General features: G+C 46.7%; 1 protein-coding gene across 1 annotated transcript in view; it reads right to left on the bottom strand.

The window, feature by feature from the left end:
• Positions 1 to 14,653: 14,653 nt before the first annotated feature.
• The window catches only part of LOC148144806 (uncharacterized), a 38,484-nt gene continuing 31,314 nt past the window's right edge, over positions 14,654 to 21,823 (bottom strand). Inside the window, exons 5-6 of the mRNA XM_087975101.1 lie at positions 15,075 to 15,318; positions 14,654 to 14,918 (exon numbers count right to left, since the gene is read on the bottom strand). Coding sequence (XP_087831227.1) covers positions 14,853 to 14,918; positions 15,075 to 15,318 — 310 coding nt within the window. The 3' untranslated portion in view covers positions 14,654 to 14,852. The remainder of the gene's footprint in view (positions 14,919 to 15,074; positions 15,319 to 21,823) is intronic.

The raw sequence follows: 21,823 nt of genomic DNA on the forward strand, positions 1-21,823 counted from the left end.
GATTTTTGACTGTGATTCTGTGAGAAGGAGCAAAACTTTTTGGTTCCTATTTGAGTGCGTTTTCAGCATCAGTGGGATTGGATGAGAGACCCGCCTTTGCAGCGCACTGAGCATGGAGCCTGAAACAGCTATACGGCCTGGAAAGAGGAATTCATAGCAGGGAGGGACTCTATATGTGTTTGTCTGCAGCTGAAGGGTTGGCCATGGAGAAACCGGAGGAATTCTGCCCCATGGAGAAACCATGGAAGTGTGGCAACTGTGGGAAAGGCTTTTATGCCCCGTCTGACCTTGAGACTCATTGGCAGTCACACCAGGGAGAGGCCCTCCACTGCCCAGAGTGCGGGAAGACCTTTACCCAGGCCTCCCACCTGCTGACCCACCGGCACTTCCACACGGGCGAGAGGCCATCCAGCTGCCCCCAGTGCGGGAAGGCCTTCAGTAATTCCTCCGCCCTGTTGATCCACCGGTGGATCCACACAGGCGAAAGGCCCTTCAGCTGCCCTGAGTGTGGCCACAGTCGCCACACTTCCATGGGTTCTCCATGGGGCAGAATTCCTCCGGTTTCTCCATGACCAAACCTTCAGGGAAGGCCTTCAGTTATTCCACTCCCTGGTGTGACTGCCAATGAGTCTCAAGGTCAGACGGGACATAAAAGCCTTTCCCACAGTCGCCCCACTTCCATGGTTTCTCCATGGGCCAGAATTCCTCCGGTTTCTCCATGGCCAAACCTGAGTGAGGGAAGGCCTTCAGTTATTCCTCTGCCCTGCTGAGGTACTGACAGGTTCAGTGCGGGAAGGGCTTTACCCACTCCTTCCACCTGCAGAGCCATTGCAGGAGGTTTGAAGGAGCGACGGCCGAGTGCCATTATCGACTAGACTATCAACCCAGTTCCGGGGACTCCCAGGTTTGAATTTCACCGTGGCAGATGGCGGAATTGGAAATCAGTCAGAAATCTAGAGTTCAGAATCTAACGATGAAACCATTTTTTGGGGAGTGGGGGTGGAGAAATCCCTATCTGATTCACTCACTTCCTTTTTAGGGAAAAGATTCACTCAGTCGTCCCAGCTGCATCCTTTATCCGGTCTGGCCTGCACGTGACTCCAGACCCACAGCCATGAAAATCTTAGTTGGAGACAGGGTATAGGTTGAAATTGCTGCGTGAGGCAATACTTCCTATGGGTTCAGGCTGTACCAAGGATCCAATTACAAAGGGACAACTCAGTGCTGACCAATAGTAAAGAAAGGCAGGGGGATGGGAGTGTGTGGGCTTTGACCTTGAGCTGTTTTTTAGAAAAGCTACTTTTTGTACACTTGTTTGCTGGGAGGATCTGAAGCTGTAACAAGGTTGGGTCACAATAAAGGTTACCTGAACTTACCCTGGGCTCAGGCTCTCATTGAAGGCTTTGAGCTTCAAGAGGTTTTTGTTTTAAAGCTGCTCATTTCTTTCAGCCTTCTGCACTAAGTTTCCAATGTTGTGTATCAGATGGAGCAGTGAATGAGGAGCTAGTATCGTTAGAAATTGTAAATTTTTCACGACTGTAGGTACGACGTCGTTTCATCAGCATTGTAAAGTTTACTGGCAGTACTGGGAGGTGTGGGCTGTGTTAATGAGAAACTATATGGAGGTCTACGTCCAAGTCATCTATAAAAAAGACAAATAGCAGTGGTCATAAAACAGATCTTTGTGGCACACCACTAGTAACTGGACTCCAGGCTGATTATTCTCCATAAATCACCACTCACTGTCCTCTTTCAGCAAGCCAGTTTCTGATCCAAACTGCTAAATCACCCCCAATCCCATGCCTCTTCATTTTCTCCAACAGCCTACCATGTGAAACCCTATCAAAGGCTTTACTAAGGTCCATGTACACCACGTCAACTGCCATAACCTCATCCACATGCTTGGTCACCTTCTCAAAAACCTCAATTGGGTTTGTGAGAGATGCCCTGCCCTTGATGAAACCATGTTGACTATCTGAAATCAACTTGTTACTTGCTAGATGATTATAAATCCGATCTCTTATACTCCTTTCCAAAAGCTTCCCTACAACAGACGTAGGGTCACTGGTCTATAATTACCTGGGTCATCTCTACTGCCCTTCTTGAACAAGGGCATAACATTTGCACTCCTCCACTCCTCTGGTACTAAACCTGTAGACAATGATGACTCAAAGATCAAAGCCAAAGGCTCCGCCATATCCTCCCTAGCTTCCCAGAGAATCCTCGGATAAATCCCATTGGGCTCAGGGCACTTGTCTACTTTCACTCCTTCTAGAATTGATAGCACCTCCTCCTTACTAACTTTGATCCTTTCTAGTCTAATATCTCATATCTCATTCTTCTCCCCTACAATAGTCTCCTTTTCCTGAGTGAAGACCGATGAGAAATATTCATTAACACCTCTTGGATCTCCACAGGGCCCACACAAAACTTCCCAATTCTGTCTTTGGCTCTATTCCTACCTTAGTCATCCTTTTATTCCTCATATACCTATAGAAAGCTTTAGGGTTCTCCTTTATTCTACCTGCTAAAGACTGCTCATGTCCTCTGTTTGTTCTTCTTAACTCTCTCTTTAAATCCTTCCTAGCTAATCTGTAGCTCTCCATGGCCTCATCTGAACCGTCTCATCTCATTGTCACAAAAGTCTTCTTCTCCTGCTTAACAAAAGATGCAATTTCTGTAGAAAACCATGGTTCCCTTACCTTATCACTTCCTCCCTATCTGACAGGGACATACCAACCAAGGACACACAATATCTGTTTCTTAAACCAGCTCCACATTTCAATTGTCTCCATCCCCTGCATTTTGCTACCTCATTCTATGCATCCTAAGTCTTGCCTCATTAGAATTGCCCTTGCCCCATCAATAATTCTTGCCCTGCGGCATGTTCCTATCCCTTTCCATCGCTAAATGAAACCTAACTGAATTATGGTCACTCTCTCCCAAAGTGCTCACCTACCACTAAATCAAACATCTGGTCTGGTTCATTACCAAGTACCAGATCCAGTGTGGCCTTCCTTCTTGTCAGCCCTTCGACATACTGTGCCAGAAAGCCCTCCTGCACACACTGGACAAAACTGATCCATACGACGTACCAGAGTGAAAGCATTTCCAGTTAATGTTGGGGAAGTTACAGTCCCCCATAATGATCACCTATAATGACCCCCCCCCCAATGAATCAAACTGATTCTATTTCCAAAGTAGGAATTCATAAAATATTACATGGATTGACTGCCTGCAGATTGTGCACTTTTTGAGCAAAATTCAGGGACATAATTCTTTGAAAGTTGCATCACTGGTAGGCAGGGTGGTTAAGAGGTGTTTCGCATGCTTGCTTTCATTGTTCACACTGTCATGGATCGGCGTTGGGACATCATGTTGAGATTGTCTAGGATGTTGGTGAGGCCACTTTGAGTACTGAGTACATTTCTGGTTGCCCTGTTGTAGGAAGATTATTATTAAAGGGCATTTGGACAAGATTTACCAGGATGTTACCAGGACTGGTGGGTATGAGTTAGAAGGAGAGGCTGGAACGTTTTTCACTGGAGCATAGGAGATTTAGGGGTGACCTTACTGAGATTTATAAAATCATGAGGGGAGGAGGGAAGGTGAATAGCAAAGGGCTCTTCCTTTATGTAGGGGAACTCAAAACAAATGGCAATTTCTTTAAGGCGAGAGCAAAGAGATTTAAAGAGAGCCTGAGGGGCAGTGACTCAGAGGGTGGTTTGTTTGGGGAATGAACTTGCTGAGGAAGTGGGAGATGCAGGTACAGTTACGATGTTTAAAAGACATTTGGATGGGTTCATGAATAGAAAGATTGAGGGGGATATGGGCCAAATGCAGGCAAGTGGGACTGGTTTAGTTTGGGAATCCTGGTCGACATGGACCAGTTGGACTGAAGGGTCTGTTTCTGTGCTGTATGCCTCTATGACTCTAAGAACCAGAAGTCATCTTATTGAAACCAGTAAGATTTTGAAAGGGGCTTAACGGGGTACACACAGATAAAATGCTCCGTTGTGGGGGTAAGTTATAGACAATGTGGACGCAGTCCATTGAGTCCACCCCACCCATACCCACCCCCTACCCTGTATTTCCCATGGCGAATCCACCTTAACCTGCAGGTCCCTGAACACTATGGATAATTTAGCAAGTCCAGTCCATCCTATCCTGGACAAAGTTAAAAACCACACAACACCAGGTTATCGTCCGACAGGTTTATTTGGATGCATTCATGTTCAGAGCACTGCTCCTTCAGCAGTGGTTGTGGCGAATAAGATCACGATCACAAAATGTATAGGCAAATGAGTCCAGTGTCATGGAGTTGTCATACACGAAACAATTTTAGATTAAATCTTTTAGAATCGGTTTCTGTTCCTTGGAATGTTAATCCCAGAACTCCTGTTAAATATCAAATCTCAAGAATGTAATTTAAAGGCAGAGCTTTTCTTCATTGTATGAAAAGGTTGCCCCTTGGTATATCTTTCCCCTCTCTCCTGAAACGTCTGCCGTCTGATTCTGGATTCGCCCCACCCGTCCACCTTAAACAAAAATTGATTTCGCCCTCTCCTCCCTCTCCCCCTCCCAGGATGAAGAGCTGCCCAGAGGGAGGGAGTTCCACTCAAACCTGACAGGGACACTTTCGCCTTGTGACATCATCAATGGAGTGAGGCCCAAAAACATGCTGCCGCACTGCACTTACTCCGGACGGCCGCTTGCATGCACTGCGCCAGTGCTGCCCTGTACAGTTTCCAAAAATCCTTTCCCTTCAGCGAGGCCATTCGGCCTAACGAGTCCACGTCCACGCCCACTCTCCAAAGGGTAACCCACCCACACCTACTCCCCCACCCCTAGTGCTCTACAAATCCCTTCCCACACTCTGTGCAGCTGAAGGGCCTCTCCCCTGTGTGGACCCGCTGATTCTTCAGCAGGGTGGAGGAATAGCTGAAGGTCTTCCTGCACTCTGGGCAGCTGAAGGGCCTCTCCCCCGTGTGACCCACTGGTGGGTCAGTAGGTTGCAGGCCCGGGTAAAGCTCTTCCCGCACTCGGTGCAAGGGAACGGCCTCTCCCCGGTGTGACTGTGCCGATCAGTATCCAGGACACAAGGGAAACGGAAGCTTTTCCCCGCAGTCGCCACACTTCCACGGTTTCTCCACGGGACGGGAGTCCTTGGGTTTCTCCATGGCCGAAGCTTCAGTTACACACAAACACGTGTAGAGCCCCTCCCTGCTGTGAATTCCTCTTCCCAGGCCGTATACCTGTTTAAGGCTCCACACTCAGTGCACTGCAACGGTAGAGTCTCTCATCCAGTCCCACTGATGCTGAAAACGTACTCAAACAGGAACCAAAAAGCTTTGCTCCTTGGCACAGAACCATAGTCAAAAATTGTTGTGGTCCTGATGGATCGAGTGACTGTCAGACTTTGACGTCAACGTGAGGACTGCAGACACTGGAGAGTTAGAGACAAAGTGTGGCGTTGGAAAAGCACAGCAGGTTAGGCTGCATCCGAGGAGCAGGAGAGTCAATGTTTCAGGCCTAAGCCTTCCATCTGTTGACTTCGATACTTTTGTCTTCACAACTTCAAATATTCTGTGAAAAGAGATTACAAAGGTCATCAGTGTCAGTCCCTGATAGAAAAGAAAAGATAAAGTAAAAACAGAAAAGACATCTATCCCATCCCCTTCCCAATCTTTTATCCTTCTGTCCCTTCTTACTGGGTAATTACACACCTGAGTTTGCAAGTGAAAATCAGACCCCTGGTGGGGTCACTTGGTTCTGCGATCAATCAATGAACCCTCACCATCGGTGTGACTGTTTTAGACTTCACTCTTTATTTCTTCATATGGCCGGGTACAGAGTGTCCGGAAACACAGAAGTTATGCATTTCCGTATTCCTCAGAGGAACTGCACACATGGCTTAATACAGAGGCCCTAGTACACTTTTCTTAAAGGAAAACATGGGCTGTGATCGCATTGTATATTCAGACAATTACCAATCAATACACGATATCACTTCATTGACAGATAGTTGATCCACTGATATTAACTGGTAAATAACTGAGGTCATAACGGTGAGGTCACTTTTATCTTGTGATTCAGTGCCACTGCACCTGCACCGAGAGCCAGCAGTGTGGTTAACATTTCCTTATCGTATCAAGCTCCTTCTGTATTCTAGTGGATGCATTAGTTATGCTACTCCCTGTGGCCTTATTTCAGGTGCGATCCACGTCTGTAGGTGAGACATGACTGTCTCCAGCTGAGATTCCCTGCAGTTGCCCGCTCCGTACCCCTCGGAACAATTCGGCTCCCTCCTCAGTCCACTTCCACCACATGACCGAAGCAATGATTGGCTATGTTCTTGCTCTAACTAACGTTATGCGTGCGGCCTACGGCGATGTTCCCTCCCTTTCAGCCTTGTCACGGGTAGAGCCTGGTTCATTGGTGCTCGTTAAGATGGGATGGCTCCTTCCAGGTTTTACTTCCCACCCCTACGGTGGTCAAAGTCGCTGGGCGCATGGCTTGGGTCCACCTGCGCCATTGTAAATTGACTGGCCGCACCAATCAAAAGGGGGGAAGAGGAGGAGAAAATACTGGAATCCCAAGAAAAGGAGTGGACCCTGTCCATTTGGGTTTTTGAAGTTTGCTGTTGTTCTAATGCTATTCTTAGTTCAAGTATCTGTATTAAGAGGAGGGACATGTGGGAGATTGCATATCTACTGACCTGTTTGATCACATACAACATCCTGATGGAGAAAGCCACTAAATATGGATGCGACCAGGAATGATCAGAGATTATCCACCACTCGTGCTGAGGAGGTGTCGTCCTGTGCACTGGACCAGACGCCTTCGACGTGTGGAACGTGATGAAGATTGATTATTGCAATGGACTCTTACATCAGAAAGACCAGATGGTCCATCTGGACAGTAGAAATCATATTGTTACCGAACCTGTCTTTTTGATTTTACCTGCAGACGCAAGCCGAGTGAGGATAAAACTGATCCATTCCGTTATTATGGTAAATTTTTTAAGGATGCCTGGGAACACCATCCCTTTTTGCAGGACAGGCCTGCTTGAGAAAAGGGAAGCCTGATAGGGGAAACTCCTCAGTCTACAAACAACATTATTTATTCAGGCCCACAGAACGCTGCTCACCCCAGAGGCAGTAGTACGTTACTCTTCTCTATCGGTAGATGACTTTCTTGACCCATCCCCAGTCCTCTGATCCCAATCTATTTGTCAGACTCCCTACTGCCGACTCTCTGAAAGAAATACAGTATCACTTTCCAATACTATATGAGCCCTCCTGCTACCTGTTTACAGACACCTTTTAACTCCACTGTCGTATGAGAATTTCTTTAAATGGTACCAGCTATGGGTGTGCAATTGTTCATGTTCCACATAACATCTCCTGCCTAATTGAGACTTGTCTCACCCACTTGCGTAAGGCAAAGGAGCCTCAGACCTCCTCCCTGTGTACACCAACGGCTTGCGTTCTATTGGCTGGGGGACAACAGGCCTTATGCGGCATAAGTAACTAAACCCATATCCATGTATGGACCCGGAACAGAACCACTCCCTCGCACATTTTTTAAGGTCTTTTCTCATTTCAGAATCTGATACTGTCGCCAAGACCATGTGCAACAGAGCTAAGCACCAGCCTAATAGGAACAGAACTCTGAGGACCATTGTCTACCAGCTATACAGCACAGGATTAGTCCCTTCGGTTCAACTCATCCATGCCGATCAGATATCCTTAATCAATCTGGTCCCGTTTGGCAACACTTAGCCCATATCCCTCCACACTTCCTATTCATATACCCATCAAGACGCCTTTTAAATGTGGAATGGAATGGGGATGGGAAAGGAAGCCAAATGTGCTGGAACCAACGCAGAGGAATATCAGAGGATGCACAGCCGGCTTGAAACTGCATGTGCTGTACTTATACCTGTTGCATTTACTTGTGGAAATTGGGTGCATTTCGCAAAGGAAAACAGAAAAGATATCTATCCCTCCATCTTCCCAATCTCTACCCTTCTGCCCCTCCTCACCTGGTAATTAAGTTCCATACCTGAGTTTGCAGGGTCTCCTCCCTCCTTGGATTCACTCCCGTTGCTACAAATGAACAGATTTCCCCGCCCCTCCCACCCCAGGATGAAGAGTTGCCCAGACGGAGAGATTTTCACTCAATCTGTTCGTCACTTCCACGTTGTGACGTCATTAAAGGAACGGGTGGGCGTGGTGAAGCAGCAGCCAGCTGTCCCACACTGCGCCTGCGCTGTCCTGCACCGTTTGCAAACATCCCTTCGCTTCAGAGAATCCCCAGTGTGGGAGCAGGCCACTCAGCCCAACGAGTCCTCACCGACTCCCTGAAGGGGAACCGACCCAGACCCATTCCCCTACCGCTCTACATTACCCTGACAAATACACCTAACCTGCACATCCCTGGGCACTATGGGTAATTTCGCACGGCCAATTCCAATCAAAGCTGAAAAATGTGTTGCTGGAAAAGTGCAGGTCAGGCAGCATCCAAGGAACAGGAGTACCGACATTTCGGGCACAAGCCTTTCTTCAGGAATGAGGAGACTGCGCCAAGCAGGCTAAGATAAAAGGTAGGGAGGAGGGACTTGGGGGAGGGGCGTTTGGAATGCGATAGGTGGAAGGAGGTTAAGGGGAGGGTGATAGGCTGGAGAGGGGGTGGGGGCGGAGAGGTCAGGAAGAAGATTGCAGGTCAAGAAGGTGGTGCAGAGTCCAGGGTTGGGAATGAGATAAGGTGGGGGGAGGGGAAAATGAGGAAGCTGGAGAAATCTGCATTCAGCCCCAGGCAGAAGATGAGGCACTTTTCCTCCAGGTGTCGTGTTGCCATGGTCTGGCAATGGAGGCGGGCAAGGACCTGCATGTCCTTGGTGGAGTGGGAGGGGGAGTTAAAGTGTTCCGCTATGGGGCGGGTGTTCTCTGAAACGTTCTGCAAGTAGGCGGCCAGTCTCCCCAATGTAGAGGAGGCCACATCGGGTGCAGCGGATGCAATAAATGATGTGTGTGGAGGTGCAGGTGAATTTGTGACAGATATGGAAGGATCCCTTGGGGCTTTGGAGGGAAGTGAGGGGGGTGGTGTGGGCGCACGTTTTGCATTTCTTGCGGTTGCAGGGGAAGATGCCGGTAGTGGAGGTTGGGTTGGTGTGGACATGATGAGGGAGTCACGGAGGGAGTGGTTTTTCCGAAATGCTGATAGGGGAGGGGAGGGAAATATAGCCTTGGTGGTGGGATCTGTTTGGAGGTGGTGGAAATGACGAAGGAAGCTGAAAAATATGTTGCTGGAAAAGTGCAGCAGGTCAGGCAGCATCCAAGGAACAGGAGAATCGATGTTTTGGGCACAAGCCCTTCTTCAGGAATGAGGAAGGTGTGCCAAGCTGGCTAAGATAAAAGGTAGGGAGGAGGGACTTGGGGAATGCAATAGGTGGAAGGAGGTTAAAGTGAGGGTGATAGGCCGGAGAGGGGGTGTGGGCAGAGAGGTCAGGAAGAAGATTGCAGGTCAAGAAGGCAGTGTTGAGCTAGAAGGTTGGGACTGAGATAAGGTGGGGGGACCCAATCAAGGCCAGTGAGCAATGTAGTGACATGGGAAATGAACATCAGAGAAACGATGGAGACAAGGAGAGTAAATGTATTTGGATTCAAAACTGGATTGCAAAGATCATAAAAATTGAAACAAAAAACAGGGTGTCTGCACAAGTGCTGCATTGTTACAAAAGTGAATGAATTGACTGCACACATTAGATTAGATTAGAGTGTGGAAACAGGCCCTTCGGCCCAACAAGTTCACACCGACCCGCCGAAGTGCAACCCACCCATGCCCCTACATTTACCCCTTACCTAACACTACGGGCAATTTAGCATGGCCAATTCACCTGACCTGCACTTCTTTGTGACTGTGGGAGGAAACCGGAGCACCCGGAGGAAACCCACGCAGACACGGGGAGAATGTGCAAACTCCACACAGTCAGTCGCCTGAGGCGGGAATTGAACCCGGGTCTCAGGCGCTGTGAGGCAGCAGTGCTAACCACTGTGCCACCGTGCCGCCCACATTGAAGAGAATAATTATGACATGACTTGAGGATGACAAGGATTGGATCCTGAATATCAAGAGAGTAGTCAAATGGGAAGCTAGGTAAAGTCAGAGGGTTGTCACTGCTAATTAAAGCACAGATCACAGGGTCGTCAGTGTCAGCTCGGATTTCAGGTCCTGATTTCTGTCCTCTGTTGATCTCCCTGTTCCCACAGAGTATGATGTTGGTCTGTTCTCGGCTCTGCGGGATTTCTGAAGTTTTGACCCCTCCCCACTTTACATCTTCCAGAACAATAAAACATCCAGTCAATCGCAACCCAACCCACTATCTCCCAGCCTGACAACCAACCAAACACAAAGTGTAATCATACCAGGGAATCAAACAAGAAAAATGAAACAAAAATTAGAAATAAATAGGTGCTCATGCTCAATGTTTGTTCATTAGGAAGTAAACCAGAAATAGGGGTCTCCCAGGATTCTGATAGTGCCCTACTTGAGGAATTCTCTTTCCCTTACATGTAACTGTTAGTACATAGCTATGATTTACAACAATATTTACACCAACAGAAATAAAGCACCTGTTATCAAATAGACAGATATACAGCATGGAAATAGACCTTTTCGCTGTCTCATGCATGTAAGCACACACAAGTCCTTGGGGGTGAATTTGCAATTGCAGAATTATACTTTCAGATACATTTTACTTTGCTCAAAAATGTACAATCTGCAAGCAGTCAGAACATATTATATTTTATAAATTCCTACTTTAGAAACAGAACTAGTCTGATTCAAGATTGGGATATAGACAAACTCTGACCTCATACTTTTAATGCATTGTTTGAGCCGAGATTAGGTTAGCTTCCTACAGTATCAAAATAGGCCCTTTGGCCCAACAAGTCCACACCGACACTCCGAAGAGTAATCCACCAGCATTCATTCCCTGTATTTACCCCTGACTAATGCATGTAACACAATAGGCAATTTAGCATGGCCAATTTACCTAACCTGCACATTTTTGGATTGTGGGAAGAAACCGGAGCATCCAGAAAAAACCCACGCAGACACGGGGAGAATGTGCAAACTCCACCCAGACTGTCGCCAGAGGCTGGAATCGAACCCAGGTCCTGGGGCTGTGAGGCAGCAGTGCGAACCAGTGAGCCACTGTGCCGCCCAGATGTCACCTTTTGTGATAAAACCTTATGTTATCACAATTTACATATGAATAATAGTTGCAACCCACTGTACCAGATGAGAGAGGTAACAATCCAGGTTTATTCAATATATCATTTTAGTGGCAGGACACTGTGCCTTATGATCTTATACTCCACAACCACCAATGCTCTGAAAGCTAGTAATTCCAAATAAACCTGTTGGGCTATAACCTGGTGTTGTGTGATGTTTAACTTTGTCCAGGTTCGGGTGGATTGACCATGCTAAATTACCCAGTGTTCAGTGTTGTGCGGATTCGGTTGGATTGGCTGTGCTAAATTACCCATGGTGTCCAGGTAGGTGCAGGTTAGAATGAATTCATCATGTTAATTACCCATAGTGCCCAGTGATGTGCAGATTAAGTAGGTTAGCTATGGGAAATAGTTTCGTAGAAATAAAAGCAAGAATTGGTCATTTGGCCCTTCCAGCCTGCTCCATTATTCATTGCGATCATGGTCAACCTATCCATCATCTCAGCTCCTCCTACCTGCATTGCCCCAACTAACCTCAGTTCCCCTACCATGCAAAAACCCATTCAACTGTGTCTTGAATATACTTAATGAAGACAATTCCCTAGATTCACTACACTCCAGGAAAAGCAGCAGTCCTCACTGTCTCCTCCTCATCTCGGTTCTAAATCTACTCCCCCTAATCTTGAGGCCTGGTCTTACCCACCAGCAGAAATGACTCAATAGGTAGGGCTTCATCCCCACAGTGCAATGAATTCCCACTTTCCACCAAAATCCCAGATGTACTCACTCACTCAGTTGTTGTCTCACACATGAAAGATTTCATTGTAACAAGGGGCGGCATGGTAGCACAGTGGTTAGCATTGCTGCTTCACAGCGCCAGAGACCCGGGTTCAATTTCCGCCTCATGTGACTGTGTGGAGTTTGCACATTCTCCCCGTGTCTGCGTGGGTTTCCTCCGGGTGCTCTGGTTTCCTCCCACAATCCAAAAATGTGCAGGTTAGGTGAATTGGCCATGCTAAATTGCCTGTAGTGTTAGGTGAAGGGGTAAATGTAGGAGAATGGGTCTGGGTGGATTACGCTTCGGCAGGTCGGTGTGGACTTGTTGGGCTGAAGGGCCTGTTTCCACACTAAGTAATCTAATCTAAGTGTAATCTAATCTAATCTAATCAACTTCTGCTCCCAGTAAGGGCAAAACATCTTTGAAAGCTGCTCTGAAAGTGCAGTCTTCACAACCACACTTCTGCTTTCTCCAAAGACAATTAGTGTTAGTGTCATACAGCACAGAAACAGACCCTTGGTCCAATTCGTCCAATCAGATATCCTAAACTAATCTAGTCTCATTTGTCTGCATGTAGCCCATATCCCTCTGAACCCTTCCTATTCATATTCCCATCCAGATGCTTTTTAAAATGTTGTAATTGTACCAGCCACCACCACTCCCTCTGGCAGCTCATTCCATACATGTACCACTCTCTGCGTGAAGTTGCCCCTCAGATCCCTTTGAAATCATTCCCCTCTCACCTCAAACAGGGTAGGACTCCCCTACCCTGGGGAAAAGACCTTGGGTATTCACCATATCCATGCCGCTTACAAACGTCTATAAGGTCACCCCTCAGACTCTGATGCTTCAGGTGAGGATCTAAAATTTGAATTTAGGTTATTGTCAGACGCAACAAGTATATGTAGATTTTTACTAACCACAAAATGGCTTTTCAATTTAAAATAATACAACAAAATGGCTAAGAATAATGATTGAACTTGTCCTGCTGTTTTGCAGAATTAAGCTAAAATCCAAAGATAAGAGGACAATGGACTTTTCTTAAAATGAACACTGACATTAATTGACCATTTGAACTAACCTTGAACTCTACCATGGCATATGATTTACGTACTTATGACCCCTTTCCCAGGAAATATCATTGGATTAACCTGCTGTAAATCATGTCACCTTATTACATTTGATTGGTCTTTTGTAATTAAGACTGTACTGTCTGTTAAAAAAAACACAAATAAATAATGTGTAATTTTCTAATGTAATCACGCAACATCGCCATGGAACACAGAAGCTTTAATCACTGTGTTGCTGGACAGAATTGCGTCAAGCTGCCTTATTAAACTGATAACCTTGCTTTGTACAGACTGCATTTAATTGATTCTTTTGACCGATCTTCAACCAAAAGGCCCCTTAAGAGAGGTCAAGATCTTCACTATGGGTAACTTAGCCTTGCCAATTCACCATAACCTGCACACCCCTGAACACTGTAATTTAGCACAGCCAATCCACACAAACCTGCACCTCCTTGGGCACTATGGGTACTTTAGCACGGTCAATCCACCCTAAACTGGACAAAGTTAAAAATCACACAAACCAGGGTTATCGTCCAACAGGTTTATTTGGAAGGACCAGCATTTGGAGTGCTGCTCCTTCATCAGGTGGTTGTGGAGAATAAGGCACAGAATTTATAGAAAAAACATTACAGTGTCTTGCCACTGAAATGATATATTGAACAAACCTGGATTGTTAAGCCTTTCAACTTTCAGAATGGGTTGCAGATATTTCTACTTTGCTCAAAAAGTGCAGAAACTGCAGGCAGTGAATCAGTGTAATATTTTATAAATTCCTACTTTGAATCAGACTGGTTCTAGTTCCAAGATTGGGATACTGACAGACTCGAACTTCACACTTTTAATGCATTGTCTGGGCTGAGATGTCACTTATTTAAAAAAAAACCTTAAGTCATCTCAAGAATGTGAATTAATAGTAGTTCTGGGATTTACAGATTAATGAACTGAAACCTGCAACTCATTTTAAAAGGTGAAAGACTTAACAGCAATCTTGGTTTGTTCAATATGTCATTTCAGTTGCATGACACTGTGATCTTTTCCTATTAAATCTGTGTCTTATGATCCTGTTCCACAGTTACCCGATGAAGGAGCAGTGCTCCAAAAGCTCATACTTCCAAGTAAACCTGTTGGACTATAACCTGGTGTTGTGTGATTTTTAACTTTATCCAGCCCAGTCCAACATCGGCTCCTCCATATAATTTCTAGTGAACGCAGCCCACACCACCTGATGCTGCCAGGAAACTTTATAACGCCGATGAAATGACACACTCTGCACTCCTGAAATATTGACAAGTTCTCACGATACTGGCTGCTCATTCACGACTCCATCTGATACGCAACATTGGAAGGTTAGTGCAGGAGGCTGAAAGAAATGACAGCTTTAAAACAAAAAGCTTTCAATGAGAGTCTGAGCCCAGCAGCAAGCTCAGGCAACCTTTATTGCGACCCAACTTTGTTACAGCTTCAGATCCCCTCAGCAAAAAGTCCGAGAAAAAGTAGCTTTTTAAACAGCTCAAAGTCAAAGCGCACACACTCCCCCGCCCCCCCCCCCCAACCCCCAACCACTTTCTTTACTATTGGTCACCACTGAGTTGTCCCTTTGTAATTGGATCCTTGGTACAGCCTTAACCTGGAGGAAGTATTGACTCACTCAGCAATTTCAACCCATACCCTGTATAGCGCCATCTGCTGCAGTGGGATTCAAACCCGGGATCCCTGGAACTGGGTTGACAGTCCAGTCGATACTGGCACTCGGCCGTCGCTCCTTCAATCCCCCTGCGATGGTATGTGAACTCGCTGGTGCCTCCGGAGATGGGAGGAGCGAGTGAAGTCCTTTCCGCACAGGGGGCAGCTGAACGGCCTCTCCCCCATGTGGACCCGCCAGTGGGTCAGCAGGTTGGAGGCCTGGGTAAATCTCTTCCCACACTCGAGGCAGGAGAGCGGCCTCTCCCCCGTGTAAATCTGCTGGTGGGAGGAATCGCTGAAGGCCTTCCCGCACTCGGGGCAGGGGAATGGTCTCTCCCCAGTATGGACCCGCCGGTGCTTCAGCAGGGTGGAAGAATTGCTGAAGGCCTTCCCACACTCAGGGCAGCTGAAAGGCCTCTCCCTGGTGTGGACCTGCCGGTGCCTCAGCAAGTTGGAGGAATTGCTGAAGGCCTTCCCGCACTCGGGGCAGGGGAACGGTCTCTCCCCTGTGTGGATCCGCTGGTGCCTCAGCAGGTCGGAGCAATTGCTGAAGGCCTTCCCGCACTCGGGACAGGGGAATGGCCTCTCCCCGTGTGGGCCCGCTGGTGCTTCAGCAGGGCGGAGGTCTGGGCAAAGCCCTTCGCGCACTTTGGGCAGGAGAATGGTCTCCCCGTTGTGTGGATGTGCCGATGAATCTGCAGGGCAGACGGGAAACAGAAGCCTTTCCTGCCATCACTACACTTCCACCGTTTCTCCACGGGGCAGGATTCCTCGGGTTTCTCCATGGCCGAAGCTTCAGCTGCACACAAACACGTTTCTAGTCCCTCCCTGCCGTCAATTCCTGCTGCAACACACCCCACACTCAATGCGCTGCAACAGTAGGGTTTCTCATCCAGTCCCACTGATGCTGAAAATACACTCAAACAGGAACCAAAACACTTTGCTCCTTCTCACAGACTCAGTTGAAAATTGTTTCCGGTCCCGATGGATTGAGTGACTGTCAGACATTGACGTCAAAGTGAGGACTGCAGACGCTGGAGAGTCAGTGTTGAAATGTGTGGTTTTGGAAAAGCGCAGCAGGTCAGGCAGTATCTGGAGCAGGAGAGTCAACATTTCGGGCTTAAGGACTTCACGCGCCAATTTTGAAACTTCTATCTTCAAATACACTGTTAAAAAGAGATTACAAAAGTCATCACTGTCAGTGCAGGGTAGAAATTCTGAACAAGCAATTCTACTTTCTGTGAAATATTCTTGTCTTTTGTTGTTCTACAAAATTGAAAGCACCATCCCACTCTCTCTCCCCTTCTGTTCTCACTCCGCTCTAACTAATTCCCCTGAAGGTGCTGATTCAGGATCTTACAGGGGCAGAAAAGCAAAAACATCAAGACTGACATCTCTCTGAATTTTGGATACCTCCACCTGAAAGTGAATATCTTTCACAACACTGGGATCCTGCTGAGAGTGAGCAGGTCTGCTTTTGGGAAGCAAAAAAAAGTGTCAATTCAGGGTGAACCTGCAATGCAGCTTCTTGAGGAAGGACCAGACACAAAATGGTTAATGACCCCGGAAGGTGGGAGCAAAATGAGACATCAAGGCATTAACAACAACACACTTCAGTCAAACTCTTCTGCTCCCAGTCAGGGCAAAACATGCTCTGAAAGTCCAGCCTTCACAACCACACTTCTGCTTTCACTGAAGACAATTAGAGTCACACAGCACAGAAACAGACTCTTTGGCCCAACCTGCCCAGATATCCTAAATTAATCTAGTCACGTTTGCCATCACTTGGCCCCTATATAGGCCGGGTGCCGGCAGCTGGGACTAAATTGGGTTTGCTATCTGGTCAGCAAGGACAAGTTGGATCGAAGGGTCTGTTTCCGTGCTGTACATCTCTATGATGCCAGTCGCATTTGCCACCACTTGGCCCCTCTCCATCTGATCCCTTTCTATTCATACGCCCATCCAGATGCCTTTTAACTGCAGGAATTGTACCAGCCCCCACCACTTCCTCTGGCAGCTCATTGCATATACGCATCACCCTCTTCATGAAAAAGTTGCCGCTGAGGTCTCTTGTACATTTCCCCACTGCCCTCACCCTGAACCCATGACCCTCCAGTTCAGGACTCCCCCATCCCAAGGGAAAGACCTTGTGTATTTACCCTATCCATGCTCATGATTTTATAAAAGTCTATAATGTCACCTCTCAGGCTGTGGCGCAATGGGGAAAACAGCCCCTCCCCATCCTTCCGTCTCTCCTCACCCGGGTAATTAAGACACATACCTGAGTTTGCAGCGTCTGCTCCCTCCCTGGATTCACTCCAGTTGCCACAAGTGAATAGATTTCCCCCCTCGCCTCTCTGTCCCTCCCAGGATGAAGAGTTGCCCAAAGAGAAGGAGCTTCACTCAAACTGACTGGGCCACTTCCGTGTTGTGACACCAATGGGTGGGGGAGGGGGAGGGAGAAGGGACGAAACAAAAGGGTCAGAGCGAGGTGCACAGTTTGCAGGAATCCCTTCCCTTCACAGAATCCCCACAGCGTGGAAGCAGGCCACTCAGCCCAACGAGTCCAAACCAACCCTCAAAGGGTAACCCACCCACACCCATTCCCCTACACCTGATGCTCTACTCACTGACTATCACACCTAACCTGCACATCCCTGGGCACTATGGATAATTGAGCATAGCCAATCCCCCCTAACCTAGACAAAGTTAAAAATCACAACACCATGTTATAGCTCAACAGGTTTATTTAGAAGCTCTAGCTTTTGGAGTGCTGTTCCTTCATCAGGTGATTGTGGAGAATAAGATCATAAGACACAGAATTTATAGAAAAACAGTGTCCTGCCACTGAAATGATACATTTAACAAACCTGGATTGTTAAGTCTTTCATCTTTTCAAATGGGTTGCAGGTATCATTAATATGCACACCCCAGTCTTCCTGGAAGGCACCTTCTCCATAAAACTTAAATTTTGATAACAAAAAGTGACATTTCTGCTCAGCTCTGCAAATATAATTCTGCAAATATACATTCACTCCTGTGGACTTGTGTGTGTGCGCACATGAGAGAGAAAATTCTATTTCCATGTCTATTTGAGAACAGGTGCCTTACTTCTGTTGGTGTAAATATTGTTGTAAATCATAGCTGGGTTCTCAAAGATAGATGTAAGAGAGAGAGAATTCCTCAAGTCGGACAGAATCAGAATCCTGGGAGACCCCCATTTCTGGTTTATTTCCGAATGAACAAACATTAAACAGGAGCACCTATTTGTTTCAAATTTGGTTTCATTTTTCGTGTGATTCCCTGCTATGATTACACTATGTGTCTGGATGGTTGACAGGCTGGGAGATTGTGGGTTGGGGCTTGATTAGCTGAATGCTTTATTGTTCCGGACAGTGAAAAAAAAAAGGGGGGGCACAAAGCTTCAGCAGAGCTGAGAACAGACCGACATCTTACTCTGTAGGAACAGGGAGATCAACAGGGGACAGAGAAATCAGGACCTGAAATCTGAGCTGACACCCTGTGATCAGTGCTTTCATTAGCAGCACCAACCCTATACCTTTACCTCGCTTCCCATTTGACCAAACCCTCGATATTCAGGATCCAATCCTTGTCATCCTGAAGCCATGTCTCTGTAAGGAGTCTCGGATCATAATTATTCTCTTCAATGTGTGGAGTCAATTCATTCACTTTTGTTACAATGCAGCACACATTCAAATACCGTTTCTGGTTTCAATTTTTGTGATCTTTAGAATCCAGTTTTGATTGCTGGCATATTTACTCTCCTTGTCCCTTTCTATTGTTCTCTAAAATTCATTTCCCACATCACTACACTGCTCACTGGCCTTGTTTTGGATTGTTCATGCTAAATTGTCCATAATGTCGAGGTTAGGTGGGTTAGCCATGGGAAATGCAGGGTTGTAGTTTCATATCCAGCCTGCTCTGCCATTCATTAATGTCATGGCTGATCTATCCATTGTCTCAGATCCTCCCCTCCCTGCATTGTCCCAACTACCCTTAATTCCCCTACCATTGCAAAAACCCATCCAACTGTATCTTGAACATACTTAACAAAGCTGCCTCTACTGCTTCCTTGGGCAGAGAATTCCATAGATTCACTAAACTCCAGCAAAAACAGTTCCTCCTCATCTCTGTCCTGAATCTACTCCTAATCTTGAGACTTGGTTTCACTCACCAGCAGAAATGACTCAATAGGTAGAGCTTCATCCCTACCGTGCAATGAATTCCCACTTTCCAGCAAAATCCTGGATGTACTCACTCACTCAGTTGCTGTCTCACAAATGCAGGGTTTCATTGTAACTTCTTCTGCTCCCATTAAGGGCAAAACATCTTTGAAAGCTGCTCTGAAACTCCAGCCTTCACAATCACACTTCTGCTTTCACCAAAGAAGATTTGAGTAATACAGCATGGAAACAGACCCTTTGGTCCAACTTGTCCGGCCAAACAAATATCCTAAATTAATCTACTTCCAATTTGCCTGCAGGTGGCCCATATCCCTCTAAACCCTTCCTATTCATGTACGTATCCAGATGCCTTTAAAAATTCCCACTCACCTCAAACATATGCCTTCTAGTTTTGGACTCTCCTACCTTGGGGAAAAGACCTTGGATATTCACCCTATCTGTGCCCCTTATGAACGTCTATAAGGTCACCCCTCAGCCTCCAATGCTCTCAGGAAAATATCCCCGGCCGAATGAGCCTCTCCCTGTAGCTCGAACCCTCCAACTCTGACAGCAGCCTTGTAAATCTTTTCCGACATCTTTCAAAGTTTCACAACATCTTTCCCGTAAAAGGGTGACCAGAAATGAATGCAGTCTTCCAAACGTGGACTAACAAATGTCCTACACAGCCACAACATGACCTCCCAACTCCTATACTCAATGCACTGACCAATAATGGAAAGCATACCAAATGCCTCTTTCACTATCCTGTCCACTGGTGACTCCACTTTCAAGGAACTATGAACCTGCACTCCAAGGTCTCTTTGTTCTGCAACATCCCCCTTAACGGTGTCAGTCCTGCCTGGATTGCTTGACCAAAATGCAAACCACACATTTCTCTGATTTAAACTCCATCTACCACACTTTGGCCAATCAGCCCACCTGATCAGTTCTAATTTATCGTGAACTCTCTTTCCTTGCTTATTCCTTAGAAGTTGAAAATCTCTATCCCACACACTCTCCCTCCATTCTCAATTTGTTGAACCTAATCCCTGCTGTAACTCATCCTGAAGGATGTAGTTGACGCTGGTTAATAGGCCCACAAGCAGCGGGGTTCTAACTGAAACGTAATGAATACTGAATGGCCTGGAAAGAGTGGAAGTTGGGAAAAAGTTTCCATTGACTCGAGAGACTAGAACTAGTGGGCACAGCCTCAGAGTAAAGGGAAGACCTTTCAGAATGGAGGCAAGGAGAAACTTCTGGCATTTTGGAAATAGAACCAGTCTGACTCAAGATTGGGATACACACAGACTCCGACCTCACTCTTTTAATGAATTGTCTGAGTTAAGATGTCACATTTTGTTATAAAGCCTTATGTTTTCTCGAAGGTGCCTTAAAGGAAGTTCTGAGATTTACATTAATGATACCTGTAACCCATTCTAAAAGATGAAAGACTCAACAATCCAGGTTTGTCAAGATATCATTTCAGTGGCAGGACTCTATAATGTTTTTCCATAAATTCTGTGCCTTATGACCTTATTCTCCACAACCATCTGATGAAGGAGCAGCGCTCCAAATAGGAGCCCTTCCAAATAAACCTGCTTAACTCTAACCCGGTGTTGTATGCTTTTTAACTTAGTCCAGGTGAAGGATATATTGACCATGCTAAATTACCCATAGTACCACGGGATGTGCAGGTTAGGGTGGATTGGCTGCGCTAAATTACCCATACTGCCCGGTTCGGTGTATTAGTTGGGGGTAAATGTCGAGCAATCGGGATAGGGGAACGGGTGTCGGTGAGTTACCCTTCGGTGAGTCAATGTGGACCCGTTGAGCAGAGTGACCTGCTTCCACAATGTGAGGATTCTCTGAAGGGAAGGGATTTTTGCAAACTCTGCAAGGCAGTGCGGACCATCCGGCCGGCCATGTGCAGCAGGTGCAGTGTGGGGGCCCGCCTACAGCTTGGCCCTGCCCCTTCCCCAGCACATTACCCAGACACCTCGCCCCAACCTCTTGCTCCATTGTTGATGTCACTGTGTGGAAATGATCTTCTCCCTCTGGGCAACTCTTCATCTTAGGAGGGAGAGAGGGAAGGTGGGGGTTGGGGGAACCTTATCAAGCAGAGGATGGTGCGTGTATGGAATAAGCTGCCAGAGGAATTGGAGGAGGCTGGTACAATTACAACATTTAAAAGGCATCTCGATGGGGATATGAATAGGAAGGGTTTAAGAGGGACATGGGTCAAATTCTGGCGAATGGGTCACTAGGTTAATTTAGGATATCTGGTCGACGTAGACTGAAGGGTTTGTTTCCATGCTGTACAACGCTATGACTATTTCTGCATCGTCAGAACCAATATCACAAGACTAGGAACAGGCCATTCACCCCTTCCAGCCTATCCTGAGCTGTGGTCTAACTGCACATATTTCAGTGCAAGTTTCAGAAAGATTCCAGCAGCTCTTAAAAAATTGAACATGCTTTCAGACTTTAATAATGTTTCTGAATGTATAATTTTACCTGTTCTCAATTTTAAATATAACCTATTTCTGGCCCCTCCTGTCTCCCAGCATCCATTCTCTCTCTTCATCAGCTTGATACACAGCAATCAAAGAGGGCTGGAGGAGGGGCACACAGCAGGGAAAGACAATGGATGGGGGTGAGCTGAGGGTGGGGGACAAGAGAGAGAAAATGGACAAGGGTGCAGAGGGTGGCATGACAGAGAGAATGGAGGTGTTGGGCGAGAGATGGAATGGACACAATGCTGTGGATCATGGAGGGCAGTGGACTGGGGGCACAGTGGGTGGCAGGCGAGAATGCACAGGGGCACCGTGGGTGGTGGTGGTACATTTCATTTCAACGCAGCACTTTTCT

Source organism: Chiloscyllium plagiosum, unplaced genomic scaffold, assembly GCF_037043375.1.
Source record: "Chiloscyllium plagiosum isolate Xiang-an unplaced genomic scaffold, Cpla_swu_hap1 HiC_scaffold_27, whole genome shotgun sequence".
Taxonomy (NCBI): Eukaryota; Metazoa; Chordata; class Chondrichthyes; order Orectolobiformes; family Hemiscylliidae; genus Chiloscyllium; species Chiloscyllium plagiosum.